The sequence below is a fragment of the Papaver somniferum genome, chromosome 7 (genome assembly GCF_003573695.1).
Source record: "Papaver somniferum cultivar HN1 chromosome 7, ASM357369v1, whole genome shotgun sequence".
Classification (NCBI taxonomy): Eukaryota; Viridiplantae; Streptophyta; class Magnoliopsida; order Ranunculales; family Papaveraceae; genus Papaver; species Papaver somniferum.
The window spans coordinates 197,094,573-197,116,696 of record NC_039364.1 but is presented as its reverse complement, the minus strand read 5'-3'; the positions used below and the strand labels follow the sequence as shown (position 1 = coordinate 197,116,696).

Sequence of the window (22,124 nt, the reverse complement as noted above, 5' to 3'; positions counted from 1 at the left end):
ACAGACCGTGTAAATAGACAAGGTCAAAACCGTGTCCTACGTGTAAGCCCATGTGTCCTTCTCACTAGAGTGAAACATCAGCTTTGTTTCTAAAAGCAAGTCTGAAAACTTTGTACTTTATATTAGCCGTAGATTTGTTTCTTGAAAGATTCAATGGTTCGTGTCTAGAGCTGTCAACCGGGCAAGCTAGGGTCAACCCGGCCCTAGCTTGACAAGCCACGGACGGGTTAGGGTCAACCCTAGTCCTAGCACTGTTCATGTACAAGCCCAAAATCCCAACCCTAACCCTAGACGGGTTGGCTCTGACGGGTTGCGGGTTGGCTGGTAAATTTATGCCATCAGTTAACTGATGGTGTTTCTGAACCAAATATCCATTCTATTCCGTACTATGTTTAAACCAAGAAAGTTGAGGTTTTTTATCAACTCAATGCCTATGGTGTCAGCAGTTAAACATCACATGTCATGATTGAAAATTTGAAATGAACCAAACCAAAGTTGTGGAGTGGAATACATATAGACATAGTTTACTGTTTACATACATATATAAAACCAAAAAAAATACAAACTTCCATTTTTACTGCCTACCAGTTTACCACAGTGACAGAGACACAGAGTATCACCTACTAAAAGTCTAAAACACTTCAACCTTAGTGAAGAGGAGACCATAATAACAACCAATTCCTTATTCCTGCATAAAAAGTATCATATTCATTAATAAGGAATTAAGGATATAGGTCCAGGATTGTGATTCATATAAGAATCCTCAAAGTGACAGTAACTATTATCTATGTTTGTCCTTTTATATACAAAAGTGGACAAACTGAAGTATTGAACTGAAGCTACGGCTACCGTCTACTGAACTGACTTTGAAATCTTGAATCACAACCTAAAGGTCTTAAAACCTCATATGCAGTCACATATACAGTATATATCGTTAGTGTCTCCCTTCATATTTATACAAAAAATATGAGACATTGATATCATATGGAAGTCCAAAATATTTCCTAAATCAGTGCCCAAAAAATGTTCTTTTTCCATGTATCTTTGTAATTGTGTCTAGAAGTGTATCACTTCAAGATGCTCCAGTATAAATCTGTAATTTCCAGCAAAAAGTATATTAAACAAAAGGATGTGTTAATGTAAATAAATAGAATTTTCATAATTACCCGCTTTATATCGCTGAAGTACAGATACTAATTAGACGCATAAGAACTTACTGCCTCATTGTTGTTTGCTGGCTCAAATGCCAATACATCCTCACTAATATCATTATCTTTCACTTCCTCAACATCAGTTGATGCAGTTCCTACATATAATTGAAAATAAGTAATTATCAATCTCATATATATTGTTAAATAGACTTACAACTAATTTTAAATATTACTCAATCAAGATTCAAGACACTTAGCCTCTTACCGATTCCATATATCCAATCACGAGTTGTTATCAATGCCTCGGCACTTTCAGGTGATAAGGAGCTGCGATATATGTCAAGTACCCTTCCCCCAAGGCTAAATGCAGATTCCGAAGCAACAGTTGAAATAGGAATTGATAAAATATCAGTTGCCATTCTTGTAAGATTAGGGTATCGTAGTTCTTGGCTTCTCCAATACTTCAAGATGTCAAAATCAATTGGCATTGATCTTGATGACTCGCTTAGATATTGTTCTAGTTCTGACTTGTCAGATTGTTGACCTCCATTTTTTTTGCCGCGGCAAATTCCTGCATCAAAAAACTTCAACAATTAACTACCAGTTCTATATGGACAGTTATAGAAATGTTCAAGCAGTTAAAACTTAAAGAAATATCACCTGCATAAAAGCACTTCCATTGCGTCCAAAATTCCCACCATTTACAGTACCCGAATTCTGAGTTTCATTGGTTGTTGTCGAACCTCTTAAAGTTGACGCCGTATGATACTCTTTATAGAGTGCCGCCATCCTTTTTCTAATAATATCAACTTCCTTCTTCATTTCACGCTCAACAGGATACACCTTTTCTAAAGTAAACTCTACAAATTCAAACTTCAATCGAGGGTCTAAAACGACTGCCATTGCCAATATTGGACTCAATTTTTTCCAATACTTGGCAAATTTTTCTTGCATTTTCTTCGCCATGTTTTTGATGAACTCAATGTCATTAGTTGTCTCTTGATCTAATAATACTTTAATCTGACAAACCCCATCAAAATAAAAATTAGAAGTATGATACTTGTTTTCAGAGAATAGAGTCGTGAGGTCATAAAAGACTTTGAGAAACTTCGTGACCACTTTGATTTGCTCCCATTCTTCCCATTAGGAGACTCTGCATAGTCAGGGTCCACCAACCTCAAATGAGTGAAGACTTTTTCATACGAAATACAACTTTGCAACATAAGATAAGTAGAATTCCATCTTTTCTTAACATCTTGTCGAACACCCATCTTTACTGACATTCCTAAATCGCTGACAGTATCCAAGAAATTTTGTTTTCTTCTTTGTGAACCTTTAAGGTACTTCACTGTTAACCTTATCTTGATTACTGCTGGATCAATCTCTGTCAGTCCATCTCTTACAATAAGATTTATTATGTGAGCACAACACCTTATATGAAAGTTTCTTTTCCCAGTATCCGACATAACATTCCTTGCAATGAATCGACTCTTCATTATCTTAACACATGAAGTATTTGATGCAGCGTTATCCAAAGTGATGCTGGTTACTTTTCCTTCAATTCCCCAATCATTTAACATCAGAAATAACTTATCTGAAAGTGCTTGACCAGTATGGGGTGGTGGCAGTGGAGAAAAAATTAAAAGAAACTTCTGCAATACCCAATCTTGATCAACAAAGTGTACTGTTAAAATTATGTATCCAGTGGTGTTGACGGAGGTCCACATGTCTGATGTTAGACATATTTTACCTGGAGCACATTGTAATTTCTTGCGAATAACTTCTTTTTGGAACTTATGCATTTTAAGAATATCAGACCTTGTAGTATTCCTTGATATGGTTTCAACATCGACATTCAGATAACTACATAACTCCCTAAATTCAGTCCATTCTACAAAATTAAAGGGGAGATTTTTACCAATAATTAGTCTTGCAACTAAATCCCGAAACTTTGATTGATCTATTTTGCGTGCACGAGTAGCCAGTTCTCCATTATTTGTAGATAACAAAAGTTGCCCCACATCTTGCATCTTCAGTCTAGGGCACTTCTTTAAATGTCTTGACATAGTTGATGTTCCTCCTTTCTGACTGTCATAAGCATATTCCTTACTACAATGCTTGCACGTAGCCTTTTCTTTACCATCTTTTTCTCGTGACCAATCAAAATCATTCCATACTTTTGATGTAAATTTCCTTTTCTTTGAAGCATGCTCTTGACTTGTCATCGACTCTACTACTGTGATATCCTCTTCACTCATGACATCGTCATGGTCTTCTTCAACTGACATTTTAGGAAGCTACATAAAGAATTCAAAAATCAAAATTAGTAAGCCTTGAGCTACATCACAGGGGACTAGAGCTGTCAATAATTAAAATCCCAACAAGTACACATCCCAAACTGGCAAAGGCAAAGCCAACAAAAGTATGGTTTTTTACACTTTCATGTAAGCCAAAATAAAACATGTGCTTTCTGATTCTGACATGCTGCATATGGAGTTCATTTCCATTTTCAGAATCAGTGTAAACCTTTGTAATTCAAATAAATATTCACAAGCATAAGCTGCATAACGTAAGCAAGCTATGCATTATTAATTTATTATAGATTGACATTAAGAGATAGATTGACATTAAGAGACATGACTCATGAGTCATGAGTTAACAATAAATGACACAAATTCGTGAAAAGGGGATTGGGGTTCTAAGAATCATTTCCACAAACACCTAACAGTACTTAAAACAAGTTATGCATTAAAATTTAAAAACTTAGAACTACTCACCTAGATTAGGAAAGTAGAAGTAAAATCATCGGCCAATTTTTCCTATTCTCCTTCAACGGTAGTCTAAAGAAAGCCCTAACCCCTGAAAATCAAACAAATAGTTAGAAAATTAAAAAAAAAAAAATCATTAAAGTTAAACTTAAAGATCAAAATCTAATCTATAACTTAGAAGTGAAAAAACAACCTAAAGGATAAAACTTGGTTAGTTGATTACGAGTAAAGCCCTAACCCTAACCCCTGAAAGTCAAACAGAATAAAAGAGAGTTAGAAAATTACAAAAAAAAAGATCATTATAGTTAAACAGTAAACTTAAAGATCAAAGATTCAAAATCTAATCTAGAACTCGGAATCAAAAAACAACCCTATTTAGTTTTAAGTTAGAAAAAGAGACGAACTCACGAACACGAATACGGAAATACGGAATACCTCTGCTCTGCCTCCACCCTCCAGTCCAGATCTAAAACTTAAGAGAAGTTTTCTGATTTCTCTTTCTTTGGGAAACTTAGATAAGATTATGAGAAGTACCCGGTTACCTGGGTAGCAGGTAAAATGTAACCGATACCTCCGATTCTAGGTTAATATCATAACTTAACGGGTTGGCTGGTAACCCGCGGGTTAGACCTAGCCCGACTTATTTTCTATTAGGGTCAGATATAACAGACCTAACCCGGCCCGTTTAGGAAACAAACCCAGCCGAGCCGGGTTGAAACAAGCCGGGCTAGGGTCAACCCGCGGGCCGGGTTACTAATTGACAGCTCTATTCGTGTCCATTGAATTTAGATTTAATGAAAACTACTTTTAACCCTTCTGGCTCTTTCATCTCTCTTTCTTCGGAGAACCGTGAAACAAAAAAAATCTTAACTCCAAATTCCTTTTTTCTGATTTGACTAGTCTCCCTTTCTGTTTTCTTTTGTTTGTGATTTTTACGTTTCTTTGTAGTTTTCTAATTGATTTATAATTTATATCATTTTCTTTTGTTTGTGATTCTTGTAGGAACCGTGCAGAAATCAGAATTAAGAAAAGAAGAAAGGAGAAGGAGAGAGGAAAGATGAAAATGGAGTTGTTCCTACTATTTTGAAAGTGGAATTTTGATGGTTGCTCTCAGAAAGCTGTCAGGTCCATTAAAGATATGGATCTCTAATGTGAAGGAATTTCTACATTATATTGATTTTTATGTTTACTTTTTTGGTTTTAGATTTTATTCGGATTAATTATCTGGTTCTCAAAAATAAATAAAAATGAAGCAGGTTCTCAAATTATTGTTTTTGGTGTGTATATATATATCTCACCATCAGACACGTGTATATAGAAAAATACGTGGAAAGCATGCAGGCCAGGACATCAAAATACGATGCACTACGGAACACCAAATAAACCCCAAGGAGTTACTTTATCTCATCCCCAAAAGAAGCTAAGATCAACGGTGGAGAGAAAGTTAGCTGACACGGACGTGACAGGGGCAGAAGACACTTGTCTGACACGAGCAGGCATCTCAACTACCCTCATTAAACACTCTGAGCAGTATACGTGTCGATCAGCCCGTGGGACGAGCGAGGATATCTCTGCGTGATCAAGTGGCAAACGCAGACGTCTGCGTGATGGACACAAGACACTAGAAGATAAGGTTCCAACGGCCTCCAGAGAGGGGTCCCACACTCTAAATCCTATAAATACCCCCTCTCCACCAAGAGGAAGGGGATCGGAAAAATCAGGAAGGGAAAGAGAGAGAGATTGCGAGTGCAAGGTAATCCTTTAGAAGATAAAAACATGTAAACCCAAAATTCATTCGACTACTCTTGTAACCGTGAAGAATACAGTGAAACAACAAACCCCGTGGACGTAGGCCTTAGTGCTGAACCACGTAAACCTCGGTCTTGTTTACATTTTAGCACTTTATACTTGTCTAACCCCATGGATCTTTACTTGTACGATCTGCTTTCTTTGTTTTTACCTATATCCCGTGCGTAAACGCCTCGCAGGGAGTTGTTAGATGAGGCTATGATAAACCCGAAGGTTTTGAGCCAAGGAATCAACACTAGGATATCATCATCACAAATCACTCTAGATTACGATGATTGGTTGTGAGCATCCGGATGCCTTCGTGATTTGTGTGCTCACAATTTGGCGCTAGAAACAGGGACTTCGTCCCGGTAAAAGATTTATCTTGTCCTGTGATTTCATTTTAAATTGGCATATGATTGCTCTGATTTATTAGCTCGGACCGTATAAATCATTTGTTAACTTTATTATATTCAAAAACCCACCTATTATCTTCGATAAGATTTATTGTTTTGATCCGTGGATTTACGTTTTTCTTTAGATCTCGTGCGAACCCGTCTCTCAGGGGGTTTTCGTAGTTTAAAAAAAAAAAAAAAAAAAGGATCTACTTGCATTTAAAAAAAAAAAAAAAAGGGATCTCTTTTAATAAAACTTTAACCCGTGTATTGTAACTCGTATGTATTAATCCTCTCCTAGAAGAAGATATTTCGCCAACTAACCCGATTCACGCGGATATTCCCGTTTTTCGTTGTTTGAAATTCCTTGTGCAGAAAGAACGTATTGTGAGTAAAGAAGGCGAGTTTCTGCGAGATTTCATTGTCGACAAAAGGACCCGTGATGGAAAAGACGCAGGAAGCGGGAAAAGCCAAAGCTTCGTCAAAGGAAACACCCAGGACGACCCCGGTCATCACCCGAAGCAAGCAGAAAGGAGACAAAGCTAAAATGACCAGTCAAAGGCAAGATACTGCGGAAATCACTTCACCTATGAACGCTAATTCAGTTGCGGCAGCGGCTCTCAGAGCAGCGGCAACAAAGTACGGTGCGGCTGCGGTAGTCCTGAAGGCTGCAGAGGCTACCAAAACTTGCGCTATGAATCAACTTCATCAACCAAGAGAAAGGGTGGATGAATCCAGAACATTCCAACCCGTGCACCTTCCATCTTTTGGAATGCCACCAACAAATGATCAAAATCAAACCATACCGGCGGCTCTAGCACCACAGAGGGGCACTCACCCCTATTTGGAAATGCCAGCAACCGAAGCTGAACCTCTGCCACCTTTAGTGCAGACCGTAGAGGAAGGCGGCACCATGTCCGTAGTGGCACGCGCTGGGACTCCCAATCAGGGGTCCAACCAATCACATCGACTGATGGCTGAGCTTGAGGAACTGAAGAAGAGCCAGCAGGTTTACGCAGATGCTGTAGCCCTGTTGTCCAGAGAAAATCAAGATTTAAAGGAGCGGATTGCTCAAAGCACGAAGACCATCCAACAACTTGATGAAGCAAATTCCAAAGCACCAGGGCCAAACCGAGACTGTAGAGTCGTCATAGCGGCTAATGGAGATGCGACTAGGGGAAGTAGCGTATCCGACCCGGATTATGACGACGGAGGATCAGACGGTAACGAGCAGAAGAACTTAGGGCACCACCGCGCGATGGAAGAGCTACGAGATGAGATGATGGCCGAGATCAGGCAATTAAAAAATAGACAAGGCGGGGGAGGTTAGAAGAGGTCATGAGAGAAGCTAACTCTACGCCCTTAACTCATCGCTTGGCCAACACCCCTATTCCACTGAAATGCCCTGTCCCAACGTTCGAATGCTATGATGGATCCAGTGACCCTGCTGCACATATTCGGTACTACAACCGTGTCTTAGCTAGATGGGGTCAGAACGACGCCGTACTCTGCAGATACTTCCCGTCAAGCCTGAAGGGATCGGCATTATCATGGTTTGATAATCTGCCACCAAACTCCATCCACTCATACGACCAACTCGCAGAGAAATTCTTAAGAACATACATGTACAACAAGACTGTAAACACCGGAATGGATAAGCTCTTTTCACTAGCGATTGGCTACAAGGAAACCACGAGGGAGTACACTAACAGATGGCACAAGATCTGCCAAGCCATAGGGAGCGTGGACCCAGTGGTAAGCATCAATTGCTACAAATGGGGATTAGACCGAATGAGTCCCCTATTTGTTGAAATTCATGGAAGCGTGCCTAAGACAGAGGGAGATCTTCGAATAATTATCGAAAAGCACGCTCGACTTGAAGAAATTCAACGGGAAAACCCGAGGGCATATCCGCAGAGATCTCACCGCACCAATTCAGCGAACAAACCAATGGGGCCAAAAGGAGTTGCTCAGTGGAGAGACCTCACGAAGATAGGAAGGAACGAAGGGATGAACGAAGAACAGGTGACCGAAAATTCGAAGATCAAGTTTACACGAAACTCAACGCTAGCTATGCTCGTATCCTACGAGAGATCAAAGGGAGGGAAAACCTGGAGTGGCCATGGTCTAAGGGAAAGCAGCCCCCGAGATCCGAGAAGTCTAAAGATTACTGTGAATATCATTGTTTCAACGGACACCAGACCGAAAAGTGCAAGAACCTTAAAATAATGATCCAAAAATTAATTGATGCGGGAGAGCTCAAACATTACGTACGAAAGGATGTTACCGAGGATAGATCCAAGCGAACCAAACCAGTCCAACTTCCGGAAGGAAACCGAACAATCAACACCATCTCGTGTTCCGAAGCCACAGGGCCCTCACTTACAGCCAGATAGGAAAGAGGTTACGGAAGCAATTCGAAGACCGCTGCGAATTGTATAAGGTCGATGGGATAGGGTGGACGAGCACGAAGATGGATGGAATCTCCTATCATCTTCGATGCCGAGGATATCGAAGAAGATATGGAAGACCATAACGATCCCTTGGTCCTAACGCTACCAGTAGCTGGATGTAACCTCAAAAAGATCCTCATAGACGGGGGAAGCTCCGTAAACGTCCTATTTTACGATGCATTCAAACGGATGAAGCTCCATGATGAACAGTTAATGACCTCTTATTACACCATCTACGGATTCAATGGAGCACCACGAAGCCCTTGGGAGACATCGTGTTGCAGGTTAACGCAGGGCCCATGAAACTAGAAACCCGATTCAGTGTGGTGGACACCCCTTCCCCCTACAACGCTATTATTGGACGAAAATGGATACATAAACTCAAAGGAGTTGCGGCAACGTACCACCAATATCTCAGATTCCAACACCTGAGGGAGTAATGGAAATCAAGGGAGATCGGGTCACTACGAGAGTGCCAGGCCACTCAGGATCATATCAACAACGAGCAAGAAGAGCAGCGAAAAATCCGAAGAGTAAAAAATAAAGAAACCGCGAAAGAGAAGGCCATAGACCTGTTCCTCAAGGAAACTACAGGGAAGGGCTTGACGAAATGATAATGTCCTAAGCACAGAGACAAGTACTTCAACAACCAGCGAAGAACAGAAACACGCTAAATAGCAATTAAAGAACGTCCCAGTCCTCGGAAATCCGAAGCCTGTGTTCACACCAGTGGAGCCCGTAAAAGAAATCAACATAGGAACGGAAGAAAGCCCGAAGATGATCAAAATAGGGACCATAATGGACGAAGGAAGGGAAGATTCTTTAACCAAATTACTTAAGGAATACGCGGATGTGTTCGCCTGGAAGCTAGGAGATATGCCGGGGATTGACCCAAAAGTAATCCAACACGAGCTACGCATCAAACCGGGCACGCCCCCGTTCAGGCAGAAAATACGAAAAGTAGCTCCAGAGTATCATGAGGCAGTAGAAACAGAACTTCGGAAACTACTAGACGCAGGATTTATCAAGGAAGTCAAGTACCCTACCTGGATCTCCAACATGGTCATTGTTCCTAAGAAAAATGGAGGGTTAGAATATGCATCGACTTTACTAATCTCAACAAGGCATGTCCAAAGGACAGCTATCCCCTGCCGAGCATAGACCAGCTGGTAGAAGCAGTAGAAGGATATGAAGAACTGTCATTCATGGATGGACATTCTGGCTACAACCAAGTGGCCCTGGCAGAAGAAGATCAGCCACACACACGTTCTACACCCCACATGGCCTTTATTGCTACACTAGAATGCCCTTCGGACTTCGAAACGCAGGGGCAACATACCAAAGGATGGTCGATGCTATCTTCAAGCCATGGATTGGAGGAACCTTAGAAGTCTACGTTGACGACATGCTCGTCAAAAAAGCTGCGTAAAGATCACCACCAGGATCTGAGGAATATCTTCGAAGCAATGAGAAAACATCACATGAAAGTGAATCCGGAGAAATGTACTTTCGGTGTCACCTCGGGGAAATTCCTCGGGTATCTGGTAACAAAAAGGGGCATCGAGGTAGACCCAGCAAAGATTCAAGCCATAGTAGAGATGCCGTCCCCAAAGAATTTAAAGGAAGTACAGAAACTCAATGGATCCATAGCAGCTTTGGGCAGATTTATTGCCCGGTCCTCGGACAAATGCAAACATTTCTTCAATATTCTCAAAAAAGGGAGCAGGTTCGAATGGACCGTTGAATACGAGGAAGCATTCCAAAAAATCAAAGAACACCTAGCCTCAATCCCGATACTACAGAAGCCAGATCCTGACGAGGTTTTGGCACTGTACATAGCAGCAACAGAAGACGCAGTCAGCGCAATATTGGTCAAAACCAATACAAAGATAGAACAACCTATCTATTACGTCAGCAAGACCCTCAATTCTGCGGAAAGGAACTATACTAAGATTGAACAGCTCATCCTCGCATTGGTGCGGGCTACTCAAAAACTGAGAACCTACTTCCTAACTCACCTCGTCAGGGTCCCATGCAAAGCACCATTGGAAGCAGTCCTCAAAAGCACGGGAAAAGTGGGCCGAATAGCCAAATGGAACACCCATCTGGACCAATTCAACATCATTCATGAAATTCAACATTCTCTAAAGTCCCAAGTTCTGGCGGATTTCTTAGCAGACCTCCCCCTTGACAACGACGAAGAGATTAAGGGAATACCAGAAGCCGAGGAAGAAAACAAGGATCCAATGGATATCCTCGAACCTGCGAGTCAAAGACAATGGGAAGTCTTCGTCGACGGATCCAAAAATAAGGAAGGAGCAGGAATAGGCATTGTCATTATCACCCCAACCGGAGAAAGGATTATACAGGCACTTAGGTTAGAATTCAAAGAGCATACCAACAACATCGTTGAATACGAAGCTGTCGTACATGCCCTCCGTATAATGATAGAGATGAGGGTAACCGATGTAAGGCTGACAAGTGATTCGCAGCTTGTCATACGGCAAATAGGGCTCGAGTATAATGTGTACGATGACACCCTCTCAGCTTACATGGCCTTGGTCCAAACATTGGCATTGCAAATCCCGAACATTAAGTTCCGGCACTTATGCAGAAGGGACCTCAGGCACGCGGATGCCCTAGCATATATATCATCCATGCTGAGGGATAAAAACGCCGAATCTATTAAAATAGCAAGGGTATACGAGCCTTCGATTGCATCTCAGTTCTCCTTCGCTACCAATCAAGATACAATGGAAGAAAATATCGAAGACCAGGTAGGAGAAGACATCCATAACGACTTTGACGAAGAAGATATCCTGTCAAGAGCAAATCAAGACGAAGACTTCAGCAACGAAGATGACTGGAGAGTGATGATCCATGCCTTTCTCGAAAAGGGAAGCTTACCTGCGGATCAGAAACAAGCTAGGAAGATACTCTCCAAAGTAGGAAGATATGATCTTCGGGATAGGGTCCTGTACAAGAAATCCTTCCTTGGACCATTACTACGTTGCTTGTCCCGGAAAGAGGGGCATCAAATTTTAAAAGACATCCATTATGGTGACGCGGGGAATCATAGCGGCATGCGATCACTAGCTGACAAAGCAAAAACGCAAGGATATTACTGGCCGACAATGATACAGGATGCCGCGAGGATGTCACGACGGTGTGAAGAATGTCAGCGCTTCGCCAAAAAGATTCACGCTCCGGCAACAATGTTAAACTCCGTCGATAGCCCGTGGCCATTTGCAAAATGGGGCGTAGACATCGTCGGGCCTTTCATCGAAGGATCAGGGAAAAGACGATTTTTGATAGTAGCCACGGACTACTTCAGTAAATGGGTGGAGGCTAAGGCCTTGGCTAGGATCAGAGATGTGGATGTGTTTACTTTCATATTCCAGAACATCATTTGCAGATTCGGTATACCCGCTGAAATTGTATCTGATAATGGTAAACAATTACAGGGGAAAAATATAGACATGCTCTTCGATACTTTCAAGATAAGAAAGAACAAGTCCACCCCCATATACCCTCAAAGCAACGGGCAAGCGGAAGCTACCAATAAGACCCTCCCCCTTATACTCAAAAAACAATTAGACGAGCATAAAGGGAGATGGTGTGAACAGCTGCACAATGTGTTATGGGCATACAGGACAACACGAAGATCCGCCACGGGGGAATCCCCGTTTCTTCTCACTTATGGAGCTGAAGCAGTCATCCCTACAGAGATACTCATGCCAACCACAAAGACCGAAGCGTGGGAGAAAAATCTCACAACAGACATGATGTTAGAGAGATTGGACGACCTAGAAGAAAGAAGGGAAGCAGCATTGCAGAAGATGGAAAATTACCAACGAAGACTTGCAAGGGAGTACAACAAAAAGGTAAAGCTCCGGAATTTTGTAGAAGGGCAGTATGTGTTGAGAACAATCCCACAGTATCAACGAGAGAAGAGATGGGGAAAGTTAGCACCTATGTGGGGAGGACCTTTTATAATACATGATATTGCGGGAGGTGGTTCCTACTACCTTCGTAATCTGAAAGGCGAAGTCCTCCGACATCCTTGGAATGCTAAGTAGCTCAAACCATACTTCCCATAGGTGCAACGCAGCCTTGCAACTGCGTGAAGGGTACCAGAAGAAGAAGGGAGTGTGAACACTCTACATGTTTCTATCTCTGGACGAGGAATTGCAGGCCTCAACCTATCAATCAAACAAGCTTTCTATGTATCCACTAAACCTATCGACAATATTGGGGAAAGTAGTTAATCTACAATCTCTCAGGGCTCCCCCGTCAGTGTCCATAAGTGTAAGACCAGGGGGAAGGCACCCAGCAGAAAGAGATACCCAACCAATCTTAAGGCAACGGGTCGACGGATTGGGTGTATGTAAATTTTTTAAACCCCATATCCTAGAACGTTGCCTCGGCCCCCACCGTCTGGGATCCTCTGGCCAAGGGTTCGCCGGCGGGGAGACAGGTCTCAAGCCGATCACGAAGGTACCTCCCTTCGGGATCGCACCCGAACACTTAAAATCCTTTTTTATTTTTAGAGTCTTTCTTCACAATGCATAAAATAAAAACAAACCAACATTGCAGGTATATCAAGAAAAGGATCCATTTCATAAAGGACGATTACAAAAAGTGAAGGGCCAATTCAAGGAAGAGTACACATCAAAAAATATTCCTTTTATATGATACTAGCAAAAAATATTCTTTTTACATAATTACAAAAAGTAGAGGGATAATGACGCTGCGGTCTCTACAAAATGCAGCGGTCTCTACCTAGATGACGTCGCCCCATCAGCAGGATCGTTCCGAAGACTTGAAGGGACGCTCCCACCAGATGCGGGTCCCGAGGAGCCAGGCAAGGCAGCAGGAACTGGACGACGCAGATAATTCTTCACAAGACCATGCTCGTTCTTTAGGCCAAGTTCTATCTTCTCTAGCATCTTGTTCGTCTCCTCATCCAATTGACATCGAGCCTTGTGCTTAATAACTATCGTCCGTTGTTGGGCTTGGGATAACAACGCAGACAGACGACTCACTTCTTTAGAAGCAGCACCGACGGCCTCTTCGCGGGATGTCGCCAAACTCTTAAAATGCTTAGTTTGTTCTTCCTGCTGCGCTAAGGAAGATTGAGCCTTTTCAAGTTTTTCATTAGCAACGCGAAGTTGTCCCTCGAGTTCTGAAAAAGACAACACCAGGGAGTTAGCACAGAAAAGACACAATCACACTCGATGGAATAGGGTTATACCTTCGACACAAGCCGAAGCCTCTTCATACTCATTAACAACTGCATCTCGCGCTTCATCAAGATGATCATATTCTGCGGATAATTTCTTATAATATAGCTGAAGGTTTGTGAGAGTAAATTGACTGGCATCTAATTCTACCTGCTTCATCGAATCCGTGTGACGAAGGTGGTCAACTTCTTTGTTTATCTCTGATACCCCCTTGCTCAATCTGTACATACACACTTCAAGATTCCTCTCAGACTCAGCCTGACGAGCTACTTCAACGCGGGATGCGGCAAGGGCCTTGCTTAGAGCATGGGCTTCGGCACGGGCATTGTCCCTTTCTCTGATAAGACACATCGCACTATCCTCAACTCCTGAAAAAAGGGAGGGATCGAGCCTTTTGTAATTCCTCTTCCAGCAGTTGTATCCTAGACTCCAACAAAGAAGTACGCTCACGGGATTCCCGCAGACTATCACGTGTCCACAACAGCATACCATTAAATAAAGCACGGTCATGGTTATACAGATTTTGCATGTCGACCATCTGAACATGCCTTGCGCGCCATACCTCAGCCCGAGCATCCTATTTCTTGGCTTCACTTTTAATTTTCTGAACAAGTTCTTTAATACGAGATTTCTGCCGTTCCCTTTCATTTCGAAGCCATATCAGCTCGGGGACACCACCCACTGGAGATAGGGTGGGGAGACTCAGACAGAACAACTAAGAAATAGAGGAATGACGACACACTGCGAGGGAAAAAGAGAAAAAAAGAACCAAACTTGTGAAAGCTGAAACTTGGCCGCGAGTTTGCTCTAACTCAGCGCGAGTAGCAACAAGCTCTGAACGAATACTGGCCTCCGCTTCACCCATCCTTTCTTTCTCCTTGAGGCTTTTCTTCAGCTCTTCTATTTCCACCTCAGCCGCAGATAATTCCTTTTCTTTGTCCATTTTGACTGAAAACGACCTAAAGATCATAAATACACGCCCATTTTTCCTTGAAAGCATGTTATGCGAGCACGATGTGTTGAATTAGCTTCCGTACCGTTCTAACTCACCCGTATCCTGCGAAGGGTGCAAATTCATAAAGGCTAATGCCGACGGGTTGTTACATGCAAAACTGTCTTCCAAATCGTGTCCAGGCATATGGCATTCAGAAGCCGTTTTTTTTAAAATTTTGGTGACAATAGATCTAAATTCCATCGTTTAGGGATTCAGAAGCCGTTTTTTTTTCTAATAAAGTTTTAGCAAAGTTAGGAAGCTAGAAATAGGCTTACAATGGCGCATTTGAAAGTACAAGGAATGCCATATGCCTGGACACGATTTGGAAGACAGTTTTGCATGTAACAACCCGTCGGCATTAGGCTTTATGAATTTGCACCCTTCAAAGGATAAGGGTGAGTTAGAACGGTACGGAAGCTAATTCAATACATCTTGCTCGCATAACATGCTTTCAAGGAAAAATGGGCGTGTATTTATGAACCAACGAGTGAAGCTCTAAGGCCCAGTCACTAGAATAAGAATGGCGCATCAGGTAGTTTCATCCTGCGCAGATGGGCGCGCGGGCTTAATATTCTACTTTGTCACAGTCGGTATCAGAGCAAGTTCCGAGATAACATTGTGGATTGTGTGTTATGGCTCGTTGGCGAGCATGTTGTAATGAAACTATGCAATTTTCTTTTAAAAAGTAAATAATCAGTTGATGAGTAGGCCAACTGTTACGCGGATTGTGTTAGACTTAGTTTGTTTATATGAGTTTATAGGCCTTAAATGGTGACCTGGCTGATAGTTGGTGACCTGGAAAACTGTTCGGAAAGGCAGGTATATAATGGGTCTAATCATCTGCACCCGTTATTGTCATGATGTGGGTTGTCATGACAGCTACCATCCCACTTAAGAGTGGTAACCCAGAAGATCATTGTTGCATTAAGGGACGTGTAATTGGGATCTTGTATTGAGGTATCCTTTTGGTTATCCTGAGTATGTAGTATAGGACGCATGCTTAGGAGATCCAAATCGATATTCTCGGTAGTACTTAGGACTTTCTTAGGATTCTTAGGTAAATGATATGGGAAGATGCTCATAAGGTCTTAATTGTTGTTTACAAAAAATTGAAGTAACCTTTTGCAATTTCTGATCATTTGGTATGAGACATACGCTCAGGAAATCCAAACCGATGAAGTTTGTCCACAATAATTTTGTTTTGAATTTCGGGCTCGAATTTCTTTAAAGGGGGTGATAGTGTAACACTCGTGCTTTTTGCATGACGCATACTCAATGATGCGTCATCGAACAAGATGATGCTTCATCTAAAACTTGTCACCAGAATTTTTTCAGATTCCATCATTTAAGGATTTCAAAACTGTTTTTACTATTTTAGGAAAGTTTTAGCGAAGTAAGAAAGCTGGGAATATGCTTGCAATTTCCTACTTTCAAATCGAAGGCAGGCCCTATGCTTGCAAAAGACTTGGAATCTAGTGATGCATACAAGAATACATCAGCATTAGCCTTTATGGATTTGAAACCATTCGCCAATCAAAGCTAAGTTGGAATGATGTTGAAGCTATGTTTAGGGAATGATGCTTGCAAAGGAAAAAAAAGGTGTCTTAACCAGGAGAGAACTGAGGTTTTAAGATCACTCATTGCATTTATGAATGACCTATTTCGGGAGTTTCAACCCGCGACTGAACGCACAGGCGTGATAAACCGGTCCATCACAGTTGATATCAAAGAAAGTTCCGAGAAAATACTCTAGGGACTGTGCGTGATGAACTCCTCAGCGAGCATTTTGTAATGAGACTACGATACTTTCCTTCAAATGGAAATAATCAGTTGTAAGAGTAGGACAACTGTTTCGGGAATCGTGATAGACTTAGTCGAGTACTGTGAGTTTCTAGGTCTTAAATAGTGACCCACCAGATATTTGGTGATTCATAAGACCATTTGGAACAATATGTAGATAATGAGACTGATCATCCACACACATTAACTGTAACGGTGTGCATTGTAAGGTGTACTAGCATCAAACTTACGACTAACATCCGGAAGACCAGCGAAAGCTGGCCAACGGCAGGCTTGCATCCAACTGCTCTGGTATTAGAGTTTGGTCCTCATAGTACTATACTAAGAATTTCTTGTCATATTCAATGACTCTTTTTAAACTGTGAACTTTGGGAATTCTCGGTGTGTTGCGGTATGAGATGTGCACTTAGGATCAGTTATTGAGATACATTTGGCAAGTATTAGTATATGGTCGGTTATCAACCAAGAAAAATTATTTTAAGTTCTTTCACGTCACAATTATAAAAAATAGTATAGTTTTAAGAAGAGATTCGATCCACGGGGAGATATGGGTTGTTATTCGCAGTTGAAAACTTAAGTAAACTGGGGGGGAATTCTGTTCAAAATTAATTTAAACTAAAACTGAATCAATCAAACGTTTAAGAAAATATTAGAGGAGAAAGCTGGTTAAGAATTTCGCCTTTCATCAGTACACATGTTACTCTATCAAACAACAATATCATCATTTAATCTCTCTCGTTACCAATAACTCTAAAGTTTTCCCAATCGGTGTAATACTTTGTTACGGCTCCTAATCCCAACACATACTGCAATTGCTAATACATGAATTATTTTTCACCAAATAACCTAGTGCTCATTGCTAATATATTCAACTTGAGGAAATCATTAAGGTTTTTGAGACGAGATAATCATAGGCAATACAAACACAATCGTGGCATATTAAACCTAGGTCAAATTCTACTTGTGACGTTCTTCACAATTCACACCGCTAGTAATCACAAATTACTACTATTCATTAGGATTCCTGATAAAAATACCTAAGACTCTTAGCTGTAGACAAGTTATTAAGATATTTAATTCGTGACTTAAACATTCATAACAACTAATCATATTATTCGAACACAGTCAAATAATTATTATGCGCAGTAAAACTTGCACAATAGGTTACATCCTTAACAAACTGAAAGTCTAGTTACTCATGTATTTCTTAAAACCCATCATATAGAGGAAAACAAATCAACCAAACCCTGGTAATTGTGATGATCAATCGCAACTCCAAACCCTAGCTTTTCTTCTTGTCTCCAAAAGTGTGATCCAAGATTGAATAGAAAAATTCTTATATAGGTATGCAAATTATAAAATTACGTACCATTGCCATGAATCCTGGTATCCAATTAGCCAAAATATGCACCAAGTTATCCCAAAGTGAGTCACAGAGTCTTGTGCGTGTGATTAAGTGTAACAGCCGCACATGGACCCTTGTCAATTCTTTAGAATTCCAACGATTATTATTAATTTTCTTGTCAATCATATGTGTTTATGGGTGAAAACCATTTCTGCTGATTTTGGTAATTTCAGGTGTGTGGATGAGAAATGAATCTAAACCCTAAACAATGCACTGCGCGGGAGTACTTTTGATTCGAGAGATCAATCTGAACAATCCCGGCCTAAACCAAGAAATGGCCGTTCCAGGCTTGCTTCGGCCACAAAGTGAAGGAGAAGGGTTGGTCTTAGGGAGAGAAGCGAAGAGAGTGTTGAGACCAGAATCGTTGATTCTGATGGTGTGGTTGTTTATGACTTGTATCTGAAAGTAGAACTGGCTTGTGGAATGAAAGCTATCAGTTCTTTGGTGATTCCTGGATACTGTGTTGTTGCGACCAAAACTTGTCGTTTTGTGGTAAATAGGTGAAACCTATTTATACAAGTCATATTGAAACGTACCATGGTCTCGTAGGAAATGGAAACTATTGAGTGGTGGAAGAATAGAGTAACGTGTAACCGTCAGGCATTATGCTTCCATGATGAAGGAAATGAATTAGTTTACACCGTTACTTTCATCACCACTAATTGTACCACTTCACGACACTTTATTATAACAGGTGTATTGCACGCCACACGCTGTAAACCGCCAGACCAATACCCTGATGAGTATCCCCCAGTTTGTGACATGTTTGATGTCTCGAGTGTTTTCGTGGAAAACGTGTAGCAGGTTGCTATGTGTGGCAAGTCAAAGTCAAGAGACTTGCCGTAGGAAAATAACATGTGATGCTATTAGGCTTTCCTTGGCCGGCCGCCTAAGATTTACCACAAGTCCGTCAGTTTGGTAGCGAACTTTAATGGCTGAGATTGCATCTCATGAAGAAGGGTAGTCGTTGATTATGGCTACTTTCTGTTGGCGCCTGGTAATGTTACAGTGGCGTTTTTGGTGTATGCAGTGACATTGCAGCATGACTGGCATATCTCGTGTATGCCAGTGGCACGGTGGTGTAAGTGGCGCCTGGCGTAGCCATGTCCACTAGTTGGTTTCCCGGAACTTGCCGCAAGTCCGTTAGTTCGGTCGCGAACTTGGATGGCTGAGATTGCATCTCATGAGGAATGCTAGCCGTTGATTATGGAAACATCTTGTTGTATAGGAAAGTGGCGCCATTAGCATAGTGACGCCTGGCGTAGCCGTGGCATAGCAGCATGCCAGTGGCGTAGCCGTGGCAGCTGTTTTGGCATATTGGTTTTAGACCCAAATATGGCTCTGGCAACGTTGGCCTTGTTGCCACGTCAATCTCAACGCTCTAGGAAACGTTATTTGGCTTGGTTGGCGTAGCAATTTTTTCCTAATTAGGGTTTGGCATGTCGAAAACCTAATTAGTGCGTGTGGCATGGCCGTGGCGTAGCCAAGGCTAGGGTTTGGCGCGGTATCCAAAGTTAGGGCTTGGCGGCGTGGCCAAGGCTAGGGCTTGGCGTCGTGGCCAAGGCTCGGGCTTGGCGGCGTGGCCAAAGCTAAAGTGGCTCATGGCATGTTGTGGACTATGACCAAAAATTAGGGTTTCGGCTAATGATACTGAAGAAAAAGTCTTGTTTCCATCGTGAAATTATAATTGGACTCTGTTATGGCATTGGCCACGAACAGAAAGTGGATTAGCACGTACTAGCGTCATTTGTGGCACATTGGCATGTTGCTGCGGCAGAACGACATGTTGGCATGTTGCTGTGGCAGAATAGTATGTTGGCGTCGCAAGGTGTGTTTGGCCTTTTATGTATGGTGGAAAGTTTAGAGCGATTTGATTGGTCAAGAAGAGGGTGTGGCAAGTTTAGAGCGACCTGATTGGTCGAAAAAGAGAGGACCAGCCAAGCATGGGCATGGCTACAGTTCTATTGTAAGTGTGGCGGCTTTAGAGTGACCTGATTGGTCAATGAGAAATGGGGCCGGCAAGTATGGGCCCAACCACGAATTATGTGTGTGTGGCGAGTTTAAGGTGACCTGATTGGTCGAGGGAAATAGGGCCGGTTGGGCATGGGGTGTGGCCAACGGAAAATGGCGCCGGTTTGGCCTAAGGCATGGCCACACCTCCTTGTTTTATGATTTTTGGTAGGATTTTGCACCTATTAATCAATGGAGGATTAATCACCTAGTTTGCCTGGGCTTAATTTCGACAAGCCGGGTCTAATATACTGCGCAAGGCGCAAAACCCTAACTTTTGCAAGTTCGTCAGGGTAATTGATTGAATTCTATGTGTTAACACAGAGTTCGTTTAAGTTCATTGCCAAAGAGCAGCATGCTTTCTGATTGAATACCTTATGCAAATACCTTATCCTTGATATTTGGAAATTCGTGTTACTCTGCTGCGAGTGAACATAAATTGTCATGTCATATCAACATTAAGGGTTCAGCCTGGGAACATAGCATAGAAAGCATTCAAAGAAACTTATATTAAGTGAATGTAGGCAAGACGCCGAAATTTACAGAGCATCTGGGATTTTTGCTACATGCGCCAGTCTAGATAAATTTCATGCAAATATATTGAAAGGATCAATAAATATGCCAATAGAGAGGTTAACACTCATGGCTCTGTTTCCTTACAGAGTGACGTCACATCAGATGCAAGGTTTTACGATTTTAACCCTAAGCTAAAAACCACCATCAAAAATAGGAAACTGACAGCCTATTCTTTTGTATTACTCACAGCCAGATTATCCGGCTATTCTAGCCGTGAGTTTCCATGGAAACTCTTGTCAATTCTTCTTTTATTCTACGTCTAAGTAAAACCCATACAAACTTTCAAGCCATAATATATCCTGAATTTCTGTGGCTTCCTTACTCGAGCCTCCTTTTCTCATAATATAACAAAACCAGTTTTGTTACTTTCTGGGAACTCAAACTCATTATACAAATCGTATCCTACTCTTCACCACAGACTCGACCATCGATATCCAATCATTATTTCCAAGTTTGACTTCACTTCTCCTAAACCTTAACCATCCATCATTGAGACATGATCTTCCATCTCCGTCATCTTTTCCAGCATGCACTATAGTGGCATCACTCACGAACAACATCATTCTCAGCCACCAGCCATCACCGGTCATGGAAGTATCTCCTTTCTCATCACCATTTCCGATCACCAGCAACCTCCATAAACTCCATTAATCGCCGAAAGACTCAATCTATGTGTTATCTCTCGAGTTTACGACTCTGCCATCAATAGACAGCTTCATTCTACCCCCACCAACTATCAAGTACAACATAACAGTCGATATCCACCATCAAAACATCAACCAATGCTCCATCGTCGATATTCATAAGCTACGACAAACCTATTCATTCCTAATGGAAACAATCAATACTCCACAGCTGATATATCTCGATCTTTCCATCACTGATTCTGATAAACACTTCCCATCTCGTATGCATCACACACCTATCTGATTTTCTCCATTTTCCTGACGTTCTCTACCACCTCTGTCAAACACCAGCATATCAGCCACGAACTGAATCTTCAACCACAACTCCTGGTATTTCCCTGATTGTGAGTTGAAATAATAAAGTGTCGCCTAATAGAAGAAGAATGTGGTGCCCAGGGAGACTAAGTTAGGAATTTTTAACAGTTTTCAAACTGTGGCAGCCCCGAGTGAATAAGGCGTCTGTCTTTAGCAATTTTTGTTGTCTCTTTTCAACGACTTTGATTCGCTTCCAGTGCTCTTAACTTCTTCATACGAGGTCGGAATGACCTCATTCTTTCGTCGTTGACTTCATATTTTCGTTCTCTTCAAGATAATGAGAATAAATCCTGAATTTGAACGAGTTCCACTTCCTTTTGGTTAAGATGACCTCAAACACCTAAGAAACTCAAAAGCGAACAAAATTAAAGCATAATGATATAAAAACTATCAAAAGCAAAGCATTTGAGTACCTAACTAGTGAAAAGATTTTACCTATAAAATTCCCCCAAACTTTCCTTTTGCTAGTCCTCGAGCAAACCACAAAATTAAACTAAATGCTATAACTCCCTTCGTCGAGGACTCAATTGCATTTAGCAT

General features: G+C 41.6%; 1 protein-coding gene across 1 annotated transcript; it reads right to left on the bottom strand.

Annotated features, from left to right (window-relative positions):
• Positions 1–2,166: 2,166 nt before the first annotated feature.
• On the bottom strand, positions 2,167–3,439 carry LOC113295771 (zinc finger BED domain-containing protein RICESLEEPER 2-like). Its single transcript, XM_026544096.1, has 2 exons — positions 2,260–3,439; positions 2,167–2,171 (listed from the first exon to the last, which is right to left on the bottom strand). The coding sequence occupies exons 1-2, from the start codon at positions 3,437–3,439 to the stop codon at positions 2,167–2,169; spliced, it is 1,185 nt and encodes a 394-aa protein (XP_026399881.1).
• Positions 3,440–22,124: the final 18,685 nt, after the last annotated feature.